At 36.8% G+C, this 15,824-nt stretch overlaps 1 protein-coding gene across 1 annotated transcript; it reads right to left on the reverse strand.

Annotated features, from left to right (window-relative positions):
• Positions 1 to 5,411: 5,411 nt before the first annotated feature.
• Positions 5,412 to 8,303, reverse strand: LOC145138042 (receptor-like protein 8). The gene is made up of 3 exons (XM_079072222.1): positions 8,144 to 8,303; positions 7,792 to 7,938; positions 5,412 to 7,626 (listed from the first exon to the last, which is right to left on the reverse strand). The coding sequence occupies exons 1-3, from the start codon at positions 8,148 to 8,150 to the stop codon at positions 5,426 to 5,428; spliced, it is 2,355 nt and encodes a 784-aa protein (XP_078928348.1). The 5' UTR covers positions 8,151 to 8,303; the 3' UTR covers positions 5,412 to 5,425.
• Between the last annotated feature and the right edge of the window lie 7,521 nt (positions 8,304 to 15,824).

Raw genomic sequence — 15,824 nt, forward strand, 5'->3', positions numbered from 1 at the left:
TATCGACAGTTGTTAAGTACGGTTTATGCCCACATACATGACCGTGGGTTTCTAAAATCGTATACTATATGGATTCATCACGGTAAGAAGCATCCTGTTTCGAATTTGGGGTACACTTCGACTCCAATAAACATTCCAACAACTAATGAGATGTTTGATGTAATTGATGATGTTATGGCGGAACAAAATACAAATGACACTACAAACTAAATGACATTTAGTGGCACAGAAAAAGTGCCACTAAAAACCAAAAAAGTGCCACTAAAAGTCCCCTGAGGAATCAGCGGCACAAAAAAAAGTGCCACTAAAAGTGCTGCCACTAAAGGCCTTTAGTGGCACTTTTCAATTGTATCGCTACAGCCTTATGGGGTTTTAGTGACACTTTTTTGTGCATCATTCACGTAAAGTGGGTGAAGTACATGACCTTTTAATTCCTAACAAATACATAAGCAACACATAACATAAAATGGTTATGAATACATTATTTATAATGACAACGAATCTAAAGAACATAACACATGTATGATATTGTTTTATGCTAAGATTAGTAAGGAAAATTAGTTGTAGAAGCCATGGGTATAATGGTCAAGTCAACAACAATAAAAATTATATGAGAAAACCTTCATACCAGAGCCAGGGGTAAAAATGTCCACAAAAAAAGAGAATCAATAAAAAAACGTCAGGATGTATCTGTTAATTATAAGCAGGGTCGATCCTTTGTTCAATGCTCTGGACCAAATGAATACACTGATTACAAAGAGAAACAACTAAAAAACACCAAACAACCTCAAAAGATAAACTTCAAAAATAAAGATATGCAAAGACAAACCCAAGGGTATAATGGCCAATTCATATGTCCAAAAATGAGAGGCTAGCAGGAATACCACCAGATGTGACTTTTGAGGGAATTGAGCACACCAAAAAAGCTTCACGTGAACTGTAACAACAATTAAATTTATCTGAGAAAACCTTCGATCAGAATTCCTTTTAACATGTTTTGCATGAATCTTAAGTAATTTTCATGTTTGGTTAGCAAAATTACTGGCACAGTAAAAATCTGTACTTGAAAAATACTAGTGGTGCCACAAATAAAGTTGGTAAGAAATCCAAGAATCCATTTTAAGATGTTTTGTGACAATTTATAGTAGAAAATAATTTGATACATGATAGGAAACATTCTGGTTGTAGGTATGATTGCACCAGCAGGAGATGCCAATGGTGAAACAAATGGAACCCACATGAGCAATTCAAGTGTTTGCCCTCAACCAAACAAGTAAGATATATTTATTCAGTTTTACATATGTAAATGAGCAATTCAAGTGTTTGGCCTCAACCAAACAAGTAAGATATATTTATTCAGTTTTACATATGTATACACTCAAATGTTGATTTTAAATTTCTAATTATACAAATGTCCATTCAGAAACTTATAGATAAGTGAAGCAATACATATGCAAATTAAAGTTCAAAGAAGGCTACATGAGCAACTTGAGGTACAAAGGAAGATTCTAAAAATGTATTTGTTCATGGCACAGAGACACTTACAGTTATGCATAGAAACACATGGGAAATACTTACAAAGAGTTCTTGAAAAAGCACAAAAGGCCCTTGGAAGCCAAAACTTAGGTGACGTAGGACTAGAGGCTGTAAAAATTCAACTATTGGAATTAGAGTCAAAAGTATCCACTTGCTGCCTAAATCCTACATTTTTGGGTATTAGAAACGTGTCAATGCAGAAAAACCACCCAACTAAATTTTCAAACGATAGTTGCTTGACTTACTGTGAAAGTCAACAAAGTGAATGCAGGGGATCTAAAATCGTACATGTTTAAGGGGCAGAAAGCAAGATGAATCCGGGCTAAGTCAAGTTCCTAAAAGTAAGCTCTATTAATTACGTAATGGGAGAACTGAGAGTACACTTCAAATTATTAGTAGCATGGCAACTAGACCGAATGGGAAATGGGAAACCCGGATTTGGGAACTGTCGGGGATTTTTCGATTACATTTTCCATGGAAATATAACAACTCAAGATACGGGGTTGGAGATGAATGTCGGGGATCTGAAATCGTACCTGTTTAAGGGGCAAAAAAAAACAAGATGAAATCGTTGATAAGATATGGAAAGCTTCAATCGACGACGATATACCGAGAAAGATTTAATCTGAAACGAGCTTCAACCGACGAGATGCCGAGATTTAACAAGCTACGAACAACGAGATGACACACACGGGCGACGGGGGTTTTGGAAATTGGAAGGGATTTTTATTTCAGGGGATCCAAAATTTCAAATGTGTTTTTGAGTTTTGACCTAGAAGCTAAAATGGGTATGTGCAACGCTTTTGGTGGAGGGAATCAGGAGCGGGAAATGAAAATTAAAAGGAAAATAACTAGCGGCCAACAAAAATTAGAATTTTCAACATGATACAGTGGCATATAAAATTATGTGCCATTAAAAACCTATTATGGTGGCACAAAAACAAATATGCCACTAAAAACTTGTGCCACTAAATGTAATTTTGTTTGTAGTGTGAAGAAAATACATATGACGATTTAATTAACGATGACAATGACGATGGTGATACGTACTCTTCGGATGAAGAAATAAATAATGAAAACTATGACAGTGATGATGATGTTGTACATGTATATTGTTCTAGTGATGAGTCTGATTGACGGTATGTTGTAGTTATTATATATCCTGATTGCTTATAATATTTGTTAAATTTTCAAATGTTGCTTATTTTTAAGTAGCTTTATTATATATTTTGAATGTTTATAATATTTGTTAAACAGATGGCAGAAGTCGCAAGGGGACATGGAGGAGACGGTGGGGATAAACCACCACACAGGGCCGCACGCGGTGTACCATCAGGTTGCCAATCTTGTAAGTTACATGAAATTTTTAAGTATTAGATATATTAAAGTTTTAAATTTCTAAATTTCCAATTCTATATGTAAATCTAGCACAAGCGAAGAATGTGAATGTGAATAAGCGTGGCAAAGGGAGAAACTTAAATTTGTACAATGAGTATGAAAATAACAATCGTAAGCCTTTGGATTTGGGAATTGATATCTCCGGGTGGACGTATCGATTTGTGGGGGACAACGGGCAAATGTTTGTCAGACTGATCTCAAATCTGGTGGGATCGCAGGTACCGTTGCATTATCATACTTGGCATCGTGTTCCTATCAAGTACAAAGATAATTTATATCCCGAGCTAGAAGTAAGTATGCAATATATTTTATATGTATTGAATTTTACACTTATTAGATATTTTTTTACTAATCAAATATGTTTTTCCTTTTGCAGACTTATTTTGATCTAAATAGGTATCGGGGCACAGACTTGTGGGAACCCCTTCGAGCGGGTATCCAAGCAGATATGCAAAGAGCTTATCAAGAGCGCAAGTATCAGATAAAAAAACATTTTGATAGAGTTGGTGTATATCATAATGTGGAAAGAGCAAGAAGATGTCCACCGACTGATTGGACCGCCGAAGCTTGGAACAAAATGATTGATTTGTTATTTTTGACCGATGAATACAAACGCGCGTCGGTCAAAAATAAAATTTGTAGGTCGAAACTTCCGCACACAAGTGCTCACGGATGTAGATCCTATGCTCAACGACATCATTTAGAGGTAATAAAATATATTAGTATTATGTAAAAGTGTTATTAACATTTGTATAAATATATTTATTGTTTTTTCACTTATTATAGGATAAAATGGGAATCAAGCCGCAACATATTGAGGTTTGGAGACAAATGCGCTACAAAGAAGGTTCGGGTTGGTGTACAAGTCGAGCAAAAGAAGATTGGGTAAGTGATAAACGAAATGAATGTGTTGTTTAAATATATTATTATTATTATTATTAATTATAGTTTTTTGTTTAAGGAATATTATTATTATTTTAATGTTTAAGTTTAGTTGTTTGTTTTAATTAACGTATGTTTATTGTTTTCTTTATTTTAGGAGAAAATTCAAGAGGAATATGAGAAAATGCAAAACGAGGTTGGGGAAGGCGGAGAAGTAGACGATGAAGAATGTTTAGAAGGTGCCCTTGGGACGAGACACGGGCATGCTCGCGGGGTGGGTAGGAGACCAACCGCCAAATTCGGTTTAATTCCAAATGAACGGCCTTCCATTTCCAAATCGTCCTAATCTCAACCCCAATCTCAATCCCAATTTGATGCACAACAAATGCAAGAATACTTGCAACAATATAATGCATCATTGGACGCATGTATTCCGAACTTCCAACCACCACCATTTCCTAACTTTCTATTCAACTCTAACACACAAGCAAGTACCTCTCAACAAGTTGCCGAAAGGATGGAAGAAGAAGGAGAAAAAGAAGGATATGATTATGATAATGATGGTTGATGGTTTTTTTTTTGTTTTTTTTTTTTTTTTTTTTTGTATTTTGAACAATGTTAGCTAACTACTTATTGTAATATTAAACTTGAATTTGATGTTTTGGATTTGAACAAAGGTACCTAGTTAATGTATTTCAATTGATATATGTTGCAATGTTTTTTGGATTTGTTAAAAATGCAGGAATGGTAATGTATTAAATCTGTAAAACTAAAAAAAAACAACCAGTAGCTATCCCGACGACATGTCGTCGCTATAGGTATATAATCGACTCCTGTGAAAAACCTATAGCGACGACTAGTCATCGTAATAGAGTAAACCTATTGCGACGACGACATGTAGTCGCTATAGGTAATTAATAAAACATTATTTTTTCCACCGAAAATATAATTGACGAAAGCTGTACCGACGCCAAATCGTCGCAATAGGGGTAGCTATGGCGACGACATCTATACCGACGACAATATTGACCTATGCCGACACGCCTATGCCGACGACATGTTGTCTGGATAGGTCCGAATTTGTCGTCGTCATAGGGTGTTAATGTTGTAGTGTCATCAGACGTATATAATTATACTAGTTATGAGACCAATGTATTACATGAGTTAATTTAAAAGAAAAGTTAAATATAAAAGTCAAGATATTTGAGAACTTTGAATTTATAATAAAATAAGAAAAATAATGAATTATTATAATTGAAATATTTTTATCTTTTAAATTTAAACAAATAATTTAAATAAACAAACAAAAGAAACTAATAAGCTTTAATTTGAGAATTTTGAAATTAAAAGGTAAGTTCATTAATGAAATTATTGTTATTATTACATTAAAATATTATGTGAAAATTAATAAAATGAAAAAACTTATGAAATGATATGTGAAAAAAAATTAATTCAAAATAACTATAAAGTGACACTTGGCAAATTGAATGAGAGTGTGACATGTGGAAAAAAAAACCTTTATTTATTAGAGTAGATACAAAAACATAGAAATATGAATACATACAGAAACAAGTTTGCATTTATTCTATCACAAATTCTTAAAGAGGTCCTACCTACGGAAGATCATAGAAGGCTTCCATACTAAATCATAAAGGAAGTAGTAACATGTATACATACAATCTTCAACCCAGTCTAGCCACCTTCTACGCCACCAAGGATTGGTGTAAAGAATTGCAACAAATCCCAATAACAACACAAAACATGTCGAACTAGAACTTCCATAGAAATATGTCATATTGATATCATACCATTTCTCATGGTCTTCTTCGACTGATGGATTGGTCACCTGTGAATTTGTAGTGCATTTCTTCTCCAATGGTGGTCCACAGAGAAGTGGATTACCTTCATAACTCTCCTCTGTGAAGGTACCAAACTGTGACTTCATTTCAGGGAGTCTGCCTGAGAGATTGTTGTGAGAAACATTGAAAATAGACAAAGACGTAAGCTTAATGAGTTCTGATGGAACTGTGCCGGTCAACCCGTTTGAAGAAAGGTCCAAGCTCTCTATCTTTGCAAGATTTGAGAAGCTCACAGGAATTGGTCCATTCAGCTGATTGTGAGACAGGTTTAGAGCACGAAGTTGGGTTAGAAACCCGAGTTCTTCTGGAATTTCACCAATAAGACTGTTACTGGATAAATCCAATCCTGTCATGTAATCAAGGATGCCACCCTTGTAGCGGAGAAAGAGACTTTTGGTTGTATACTGTACTTCGTCTTGTATTCCCAAGGCTTCACCTCCAAGGAAGATTGAACGCAACCCCCATATAATACTCTCATAATGGTAAGAGGAATCATACGAATACAGTGATTTGCTTCTTTTTAAGAAAACAAGGTCACTTGGGCCGGTAATATTATGTAGGCAGCTAGGTATTGAGCCAGAAAATGAGTTATCGGATAAGTCTATGAAACTCATATTACTTAATTGACACACCTGCCTCGGAATCAAACCGCTAAAGTTATTTTTTCTCAAAAGAAGAATCCTTAAATTGGATAGTTCGCCAAGAAATTTAGGAATCATGCCTGACAAGTCGTTGTTGCCGATGTCTAAAGTCAAAACATTAGTCAAATTACGAAAGAAATTGGGAATTGATCCAGTGAATCTGTTGGAACCCAAATGAAGATGCTCCATATATTGCAAATTTGAGCAGGATGGGATGGGCCCAGAAAAAGAATTTTGTGAGATATCAAGAAATGAGAAAAAAGCTGCTCCACAAGGAAACCTGCCTTCCAAACTATTATTTCTCACCACAAGTTCAGACAAGCTACTCATGTTGGTAAGCCAATCCGGGATCAAACCTGTAAAAAAGTTATTGCTTATATCCAGAAGAGTCAGAGATTCAAATTTTTGTTTGCTTTTAATTCCAATTTGCCCTGTGAAATGGTTGCTATCTAAATAAACCCATTGGAGATTACTCCAACTTAAATTTCCTGAGAGTATCTGGCCATGCAACTTGTTGTTTGATAGTTTTAAGAAACCCAATTTGGAGGTGTTTGTAAACAATCCCTTTGGCACTTCACCAGATAACTCATTCTCAGATAAATCTAGTACCCATAATTTACTCAATTCACCAACTGAGGAAGGGATAACACCACTTAAAGCATTCATAGACAAATTCAAAATACTTATGTTGGGAAAGAACTTTGGTATGTCATATGGAATAGTACCTATCATGTGATTTTGAGACACATCCAACCACTTCATATTAGCATTCATATGCAGCGGCATACCACCAAACAAGTTATCACGTAGAATAAGAACTTCCAGATTTGAATTGTTCCTAATTAACCAATTTGGTAATTGTCCCTCCAAGGAGTTGTGAGACATGTCTACTTGCCGTAAATTGTGTTGGTGAAGTAGAAACCCAGGAATAATACGTCCTTTAGGCATTTTCATATTACAATTAGATAGCTCAAGAATTTTCAACTGGAACATTGGAATCCAATCTATAGGCTCCTCTGTCTCCACCTCAAATATGTCATTGTCACTTCTGAATCGAACTACCTCAAGCTTTTTATGATTGGAGAATGAGCTGAAAGAGAATGAACCTTCAAAATTGTTATGACTAAAATCAATGTACTCAAGAGATGTGAGATTAGCAATGAGTGATGGCACACGTTTCCCTGTGAATCGATTTGAAGATATATCAAGTAACCTAAGAGATGATAGACTGTTGAAACATTGAGGCAGAATTCCATCGAACATGTTGTGACTAAGATCTAATTCATGGAGGTTGTTCAACTCACAGAAACCTGCCAAAAGATAAAAAAATGTGGTTCACCCTACAAGAAATAAAATGACTTCATTTGCATGGTTATTCGGAAAGGTAATGTTACAATCTTACTACAAGGACATTGCATTTATATATTTCTTTTAACAATCCCAACACTTAATTGTGCATGCTTTAGATAACTTACCATGCTCAGGTAATGAGCCGTTGAGTTCATTGTTAGCGAATGAGAGAGCTCTTAATGAAGATAATGCCTGTATTGATGAAGGGATGCTCCCAACAAAACTGTTGTGACTCAAATCTAAGACCTCCAAACGGTGGAAAGATGCAAAACCTGGATGCCAACAAGAGAGGGTTACATACATAGGTTACTAAACAAAAACCCTAAAAAAGTATTTGTTACAATTTATGTATTATCGATGGTTGAAGCTTGATAAGTTGTGGGGACTTTCATCTATGTGCTGAGTTGGCAAGTACTTGGCGATTTTTCTTAAACCAATAATAATGTTGTAAATTAAGGAATGAAGAAAAAATGCTACCTTCCATTGGTAGTGTACCACTGAAACCATTAAATCTCAAGAGGAGAACTTCCAAATCAAACAAATCATGAAATTCTGTATTAAATAGAGAGATGTGTAGAAAAATTATTAAAAAAATAGTAAAAAATGGAAACAAATAAAAATAATGAAGTTGGAATTTAATGTTTTAGTTTGTTTAATGAAAACTCGTTTTGAAATGAACATGCCTTGGACAGGAAAGGAACTTCCCAGTGAAGGAGAATTTGAAAGATGAAGAATCTTGAGGGACGGGAGGGCAGTTAGGCATGATATGATGCTCTTGTTGAATTTGTTGCCTGAAAGATCTATACTCTCCAGCCTCTTCAATCTTGATAAGCTCTTACAAGCTGTAAAAGGAAGGTAATTTTTAAAGACACCATCTGCAAAGTTTGTAATTACGGAAGAATTTACGATTCATTCATGAACTTTGTCTTTATCACTATTCACAAGTTACCATGGCTAGGTGAAGCTAAATCTTCATTTACCTTGGATATTTGGTGTTTCATTGAGCTCAGTATTCTTTAGTTCCAGCTCCTCGAGGTTAGTCAGATGTGATAATTCTGGCATATGAAAGAAAAACATATCACGTATTATGCATGAGATTTTCAGATGTATATTTTGAAGCTACATTTGGAACATGTTTTTATTAGTCTTTATCTATCATTATACCGAGGTAGCCTTATTTAGAGTCTAATATTGGTCCAACACAAAATGGAAATTTGTTACACTTCTTGGTAATGTTGAGGATATTTTAGTTCTTTCGGTTGTGGCCATTCTATGGCGTAAGTTGTTGAATGTGAAGCCACAATTATTGAATGTGAAGTTTTTTCAAAGGTTGGCTGAAGACCCGGTTGTGTTTTTTGACTACTTCTGATTTCCATCTCTATATAAGAGATTCATCTGTATTTGTAAAACTTGTATCTAGAGTAACACAGAAAGAGTGCAGATTAGCACCAAGAAATATAAATTCCTAGTTACCGGTGGACGTAGGTCAGAGAAGGACCGAACCACGTTAAATCCCTCGTGTTCATCCTTGTGTTCTTGTTTTTCGTGAGCTGTGTGTGTGTTTAGAGTCGTGTGTTAAGTGTCTCGATCCTAACAAGTGGTATCAGAGCCTTGGTTTAGCTACAGAGGGTGATTTTCTGTTTTTGGTCGAAATTTTTTTTCTCAAAAACGAATTTGGTGTAGACTGTTGGAAAGGTCTCGTTCCGCAGATTCCGAAAATAATTTTTTCTGAATTTTTTCGACCACCGGAAGGCTCCTACAATCACCGGTCAAAGTTACTGTAGCTGACGGATTCACTGTAGCAGTTCGCCGAAGAAGACGACACTGTAGCACCAGACACTGTAGCAGTCCGCCGGAGAAGACGACACTGTGGCAGGAACTGTAGCACGACGTCAGCAGTGACGTCAGCAGACACTGTAGCAGATTTGAAAATTTGCAATTTGGCCCCTGAATTTCCAGAAAATTGCAAGATAGGTCATTGTTCTTTCAGAAAATGGCAGAAAGCAGTAAGCTTCAGATTGAGAAGTTTGATGGGAAAGATTTTGGTTGGTGGAAGATGCAAATTGAAGATTTGCTCGTACAGAAAGACTTGGACGCAGTTTTAGGTGAAAAACCGGAGGCGATGACACAGGCAAACTGGGAGACTTTGGATAAGAAGGCCAAGACATTTATTAGACTGTCGTTGTCAAAGGATGTTGCCTTCAATATTTTGAAGGAGACCTCGGCAAAAGGAATCATGGAGGCATTGTCTAATATGTACGAGAAGCCGTCGGCAGCAAATAAAGTCTTCCTGATTCGGGAACTAGTCAACACGAGGATGAGGGAAGGAAGTTCAGTTACAGTACACATCAACAATTTGAACTCGATTTTATCCAGACTTTGGTCAGTGGGAATAAAATTTGAGGACGAAGTTCAAGCTTTACTACTGTTATCATCATTACCTGACAGTTGGTCCGGAACAGTTACAGCCGTTACTAGTTCCGCAGGATCGAAAGAGCTCACTTTTGAGGGAATTCGGGATTTAATTCTAGGCGAAGACGTCAGACGAAGAAATTCCGGGGAATCATCAAGTGAACAATTGAATGCGGTCAGAGGTAGAAGAAATAACAGAGGTAGTGGGAGCGGGAACAGGAGAAGGAGTCAGTCGAGGACTCGAAATGATGTGACTTGTTGGAACTGTAAAGAGGTTGGACATTTCAGGAATCAATGTCCAAAAGACAAGAAAGAAGTTAACGTTGCAGTAGACCATTCAGATGATGATGTTTTGATCTGTAATGTGGAGAGCAATGTGGATTCCTGGGTTATGGATTCGGGTGCTTCATTTCACGCTACCCACATCCGTGAAGCACTGCGGAATCTGAAAGAAGGGGATTTTGGTAAGGTAAGACTGGCGAACGATGAGGTTCTTGATGTGACGAGCATAGGTGACTTAGATCTGAAGACTCCAGTCGGTCCATGGACTTTGAAGGATGTCCGGGTAATTCCAAGTCTGAAGAAACAGTTGATTTCTGTTGGGCAGTTGGATGAACAGGGACACGAGGATAAGTTCAGGAATGGGCAGTGGAAGGTTATCAAAGGAAATCTTGTGATAGCTCGTGGACATAAGAGGGGTTCATTATATATGGTCAGTTTACCGTCTGAGGGAGTAACCGTCCCAGTTCAGAAGAAAAACAAAATCCGGTTCATAGAGTCTCGTGGACAGAAGAAGGTTTGCTTTGCAGATGGCAAACCCAGAGTCACAGGTCAGATTCAGGTTGAACGTGTTTGGAACGGTTCAGAAAAACCAGTCAAGGACATTCATAGCAGTGGGAGCATGGGCTTTGTTTCAGCTAGAATACCCAGAACACAGTGGGTTAAGAGAACCAGTATTCCATCTGTAAAAGTCTCTCCAGATTATCTGCTTCACATGGAGAGTGTCGTTTGTTCTCAGGATGTTCCAGGATCGGGCAGTTCATTTCAGTGGGAGCCGGTGGAGACAGAGAACAGGTAAATTGAAGAGAAGGCCGGGTAACTAGGAAGGAGTTAAGATCAAATTTTTTAAAATACAGATGCACAGTTGAAGCACAGGTGAAGATTGTTCCGTGGCTTCAAGTGGGAGATTGTTGAATGTGAAGCCACAATTGTTGAATGTGAAGCCACAATTGTTGAATGTGAAGTTTTTTCAAAGGTTGGCTGAAGACCCGGTTGTGTTTTTTGACTATTTCTGATTTCCATCTCTATATAAGAGATTCATCTGTATTTGTAAAACTTGTATCTAGAGTAACACAGAAAAAGTGCAGATTAGCACCAAGAAATATAAATTCCTAGTTACCGGTGGACGTAGGTCAGAGAAGGACCGAACCACGTTAAATCCCTTGTGTTCATCCTTGTGTTCTTGTTTTTCGTGAGTTGTGTGTGTGTTTAGAGTCGTGTGTTAAGTGTCTCGATCCTAACATAAGTGGAATTAGTGAGGTGGTAGGGCAATAAGGTCTTTTAGCCAGTTAGGTTAGGTCGGTGTTGTTAGCCTTTAAATAGGAGATGTCCGGGTTGGTTAGCATCTTGGAACAAAATCACTAGAGTGAAAGCTCAGGTCTCCCGAATACCCGTTAGTTCTAGTAATCATTCGATTTCCAGTTCAATCTTTCATTTCTAAATACCAGTATACACGTATACAATCGAATGGCATCAGAGAGTGTTCAATCCACCATCTTGAATCAATTTCGGAAATCAGTGAACAGAACATCGAGAATCGATGAGATGGATGATAGATAATAACTTGTTTTATTATAATAAGGATTTAACCTCATATAAATAGGAATCCAAAATGGGATTTTGGCCTTACATAAACCTTAATGGGTATTAGCCTAACCCAAATCGCTAACATCCACCGCGGTTTGAATGGGAGGATACGATTAAACTGGAGAAATAAACAAAGAACAAAACCTAAAAAAACATAGATGAAGATAGCGGCATCGGAGGCTTTGATGAAGACGGCTAAATATGACCGTTAGTTGAGAAGAAACGACGAACAGAGGTGGTTCCGTTGTAGAAGAAGAGGGGAGCGGCGATGAAGACGATCATGGAGTCGGTGGCAGAGGAGTCCAAGAAAGGAAAGGAGAAAGAAAGAGGGATTGACCTTTAGCGGACGGAGCCGATTCCGGCGAAGAGAGAGAGAGAGAGAGAGAGAGAGAGAGAGAGAGAGAGAGAGAGAGAGAGAGAGAGAGAGAGAGAGAGCAGTTGCATCGGAAGAGGTTGACTCGACAAAGGAATTTGGAGAAGAAAAGGTCGGCCGAGGAGGAAGTATAAGCAGACGAAATAGTAGAAGAAGCCGATGAATGAGCTCTGGTGTCGGTGGCTATATTATCATTTAAGAGGAGAAAGAAGAAAGGGAACCATATTGAGCACAATGAAGCCACCTTTGACAAATATTAGAGAAGGTTGTCAAAGGTAGAGGGTGGCGGTTGTGGGTTGTTGTCAAAAGTAGGATTTTAACCTAGAGCTTTGATACCATGATAGATAATAACGTGTTATTATATTGAGAATTTAACATCATATAAATAGAAATACGAAATGGCTTTTCGCCTAACCTAAACCTTAATGGGTATTAGCCTAACCCTAATCACTAATAAGGGAGGAAATCATTAGTTCAAAATGACATGGGAACTGTTTGATCGGAGATTGGGGCGTTATAAGAAGATTTTCAAAAAGTTATGAATCAATTGGATGTTATGGTCAGCAGATTAAACAAATCTCTATGAAATTAAATAGTCAATCAAAAATAGAAGAATAAAGAAGATGAATCAAAAGGTAAATCAGTGTTCAAAGATGACATGGTTGAGCGAGATTATAATCGTTTCTGTGTGATCAAGAGCAATGAGGGTGAAAATGACGGGAAAGGTTTTGATTTAGAGGATGGGAGAGCAAATCTGGTGTCAAGAAAGGCATGGATACTAAATAAGTTTTGGAAGGATTTTATTTTATTTTATTAATATATTATCTTGCTGTTTCTTTTTCTTAAAATCGTTCGTCTTTATGTGGCCAATATTCTATTGCCAATTTTATATGTTTACTAGACTATAAGTATTTCTTGAAGCCTACGTTTGAAAGGGGAGATTTTTTTTGATAAAAGTAATATTTGTTTGAGCAGAGTTGCTCTGTATCAAAATTGCCTCCTTGAATTGTGTTTTCTTTCCTGTTTGGAGTGTGTTGTTCATTGTAGTTGCATCAAAATCAATTAGGAAAAAGAAAAACGAAAAAGATGCATTTATGCATGTTAACCTTAAAAAGAAGAAACGAAAAAGACACAAACCTACCATTGGTAGGGAAGTTTCCATTCAAGCTAGTGTCGCTAAGATCCAAGACTTTGAGTGAAGTGAGTGTCTTTAATGATGGAATGATGTCGTTATCGATATCACGATTCCCACTAAGGTCTAGTACCTCCAACTTCTTCAAACTTGACAACCTTTCAAGTTCTGCAAAAAAGAAAAGCTTTTAACAAGTTGTGGCATAAATTGCAGGATCTCAAGTACGCATAAAGTCTTGTGTTTGTTCATTTATATATGGAAAAAATATTATCCAACTACTAAGTTATCTAAAAAGCATCTTTTACTGCATAAATTAGTTGGATGTTGTGTCCATGAATTTGAATAGAATCAATCTACTCAAATTCCTTGCTCAAAAATATTATGTTGGAACAAGGTGAAAGAAATACTAAAGCAATTAATCATGTTGCACCTGTCTTCATAATCTCTTCATCAAGATAATCATATGACAAATTTAGACTTCTCAACTCTTTAAAATGAAGAAACAAGGAAACATTCAGTGGCCACAACTTGCTCCCAAACTCCATGTTATCGCCTATCATCCCTCTCAAATAGTAAAAAGAGAGGTCTGTTACATGCCCGGTGGTTGCGTTGCAATTTACCCTCTCCCACTCACAACAGTCACCGCCACCATCCCTAGGGGTACTACTGCCATAATCAACCCAGGTGGGGAGAAAATTGTCCATTTTGGAATTGTATAACTTGATATAGGAATATTTGATTTCCAGTAGTGCCTTTCTCTCCTCTTCTATACATTCCCCTTGTATTTTCCAGACGACCATAAGCATCTGTATCATCAGCAACCAATATAACCATGGTTTGCGCTTACTCAAACACCAACACTCCATTTTAGTAAGCTAATGAAGGCTTTTTTGAAACACTCACAGTGTTAATTAAACATCTGGTTTGGTTTGGTTTACTTGGTATATGAATAGATATGAAATGATCAGGCAAGTAAAGCATGTGATATATTGAAACAAATATTTAATTGCATAATTCTCTCATCAGGTCAGTGGTTAAGTTTCAAACGTAAGTGATCAAGTGAATGGTCAAAACTTCCACACATTTTTATATTCAATTCACCCACTCCTTCCAGCATATCCCTTTGAAATTATGATAATTGCTACACTCACAAAAGCTTATGACAAGACATTTGTTGACTTTTGTACGAACTTCCAGGTTTTCATTTGCATAGAATATATTTTCCCTATTGACATTTTTTTTTCAGTTAATTAAAAAGAAGGAAAAAGAAGTTCAAACACAGCCAAAATGGTGGGAGGACTTGAAATTTGGTGTTGCTTTCATCTTTTACACCTTAAACACCAACCAACATACGATTTCAGGTCGACAGAACTTTGATGCAACAGAAAACAGAAAAGAGTCCTGAAATTGAAATATTCTTCGTTATTCAAAGACCATCAGGGTTTTAGTTTTAGTGATTTATCTGAAAAAAGTCCCATTAATCGTGAACCATTTCTATTTCAGATTAACAGAATTTTATGCTTGCCAAAACACTTTATTCTTCCTAATGTTTCTTTTCCACGGATTAGGAAACTCACACCTACAACCGTATCTTTTCTCCCCAGGGCTAGATGAAGTGTCTGATACAGCTGTGTGTCTTGTCCCCTAAATTGATGTGCTATTATTTATACACGGCTTGGGGTTTTCTAGATACCTGGTCGTGTATATAATGATCATCAGCCACTATTCTTGATCAAAAAACACAGTTAGAGTTCTTTGAGGACTTTAATCAAACGCTTGGTCTGCCACAATGAAAACTCCACCTCTATACAGAAGCAGTTCGTAGAGGGATTCCATACACACAACAACTATAAAACGTAGGCAATTTAAAGGAGAAAAAAAAAACAAAATTTGACTTGTCTTTAATCGCCCAATTGAATTTCGAAGAAGCCATAGAAATCGCACACTGTACTTGAGTTTCTGCAGTCTTCTTAATCGATAATCATTTTGTGAAATAGAAATAGAAATCGAATCTGTCACCCGACTGTTTCCTTCACCCACTTTAGAAGCCCAGCCAAGAACCTCACCGTTGAATCATTGTTTGATTGAAATCCCCTCTCAAATGGCTCTATACCATGTTGTTGGACTTGGGGAAACGACTGTAGAAGAATTAACATCAGAGAGAGAGAGAGAGATTGAACAACGGACTTGATTGGAAAAGAGAAAAGGAATACAGAGTTCGGGGGAAAAATGTAAAAACTAAGCACAAGTGCTTATTTAACAACTCTTTCACGCTCTACAGTTCAACTTAAGGAAAGAAAAGAAAGGAAATGAGAGGAAAGTAAGAAAGATTGATGCTTCCGAGTTTCATTAAAGGAAGAAAATGGAAGGATCAC

This window comes from Lactuca virosa, chromosome 1 (genome assembly GCF_052849685.1).
Source record: "Lactuca virosa cultivar CGN04683 chromosome 1, Lactuca_virosa_CGN04683_v6, whole genome shotgun sequence".
NCBI lineage: Eukaryota > Viridiplantae > Streptophyta > Magnoliopsida > Asterales > Asteraceae > Lactuca > Lactuca virosa.

Bases quoted from the DNA above. Each gene is read 5' to 3' on its own strand.
- LOC145138042 (XM_079072222.1), bottom strand. The intron at 7,627-7,791 runs GTAAGTTATCTA...ATCTTTTGGCAG, and splicing joins CGGCTCATTACCTGAGCATG to GTTTCTGTGAGTTGAACAAC.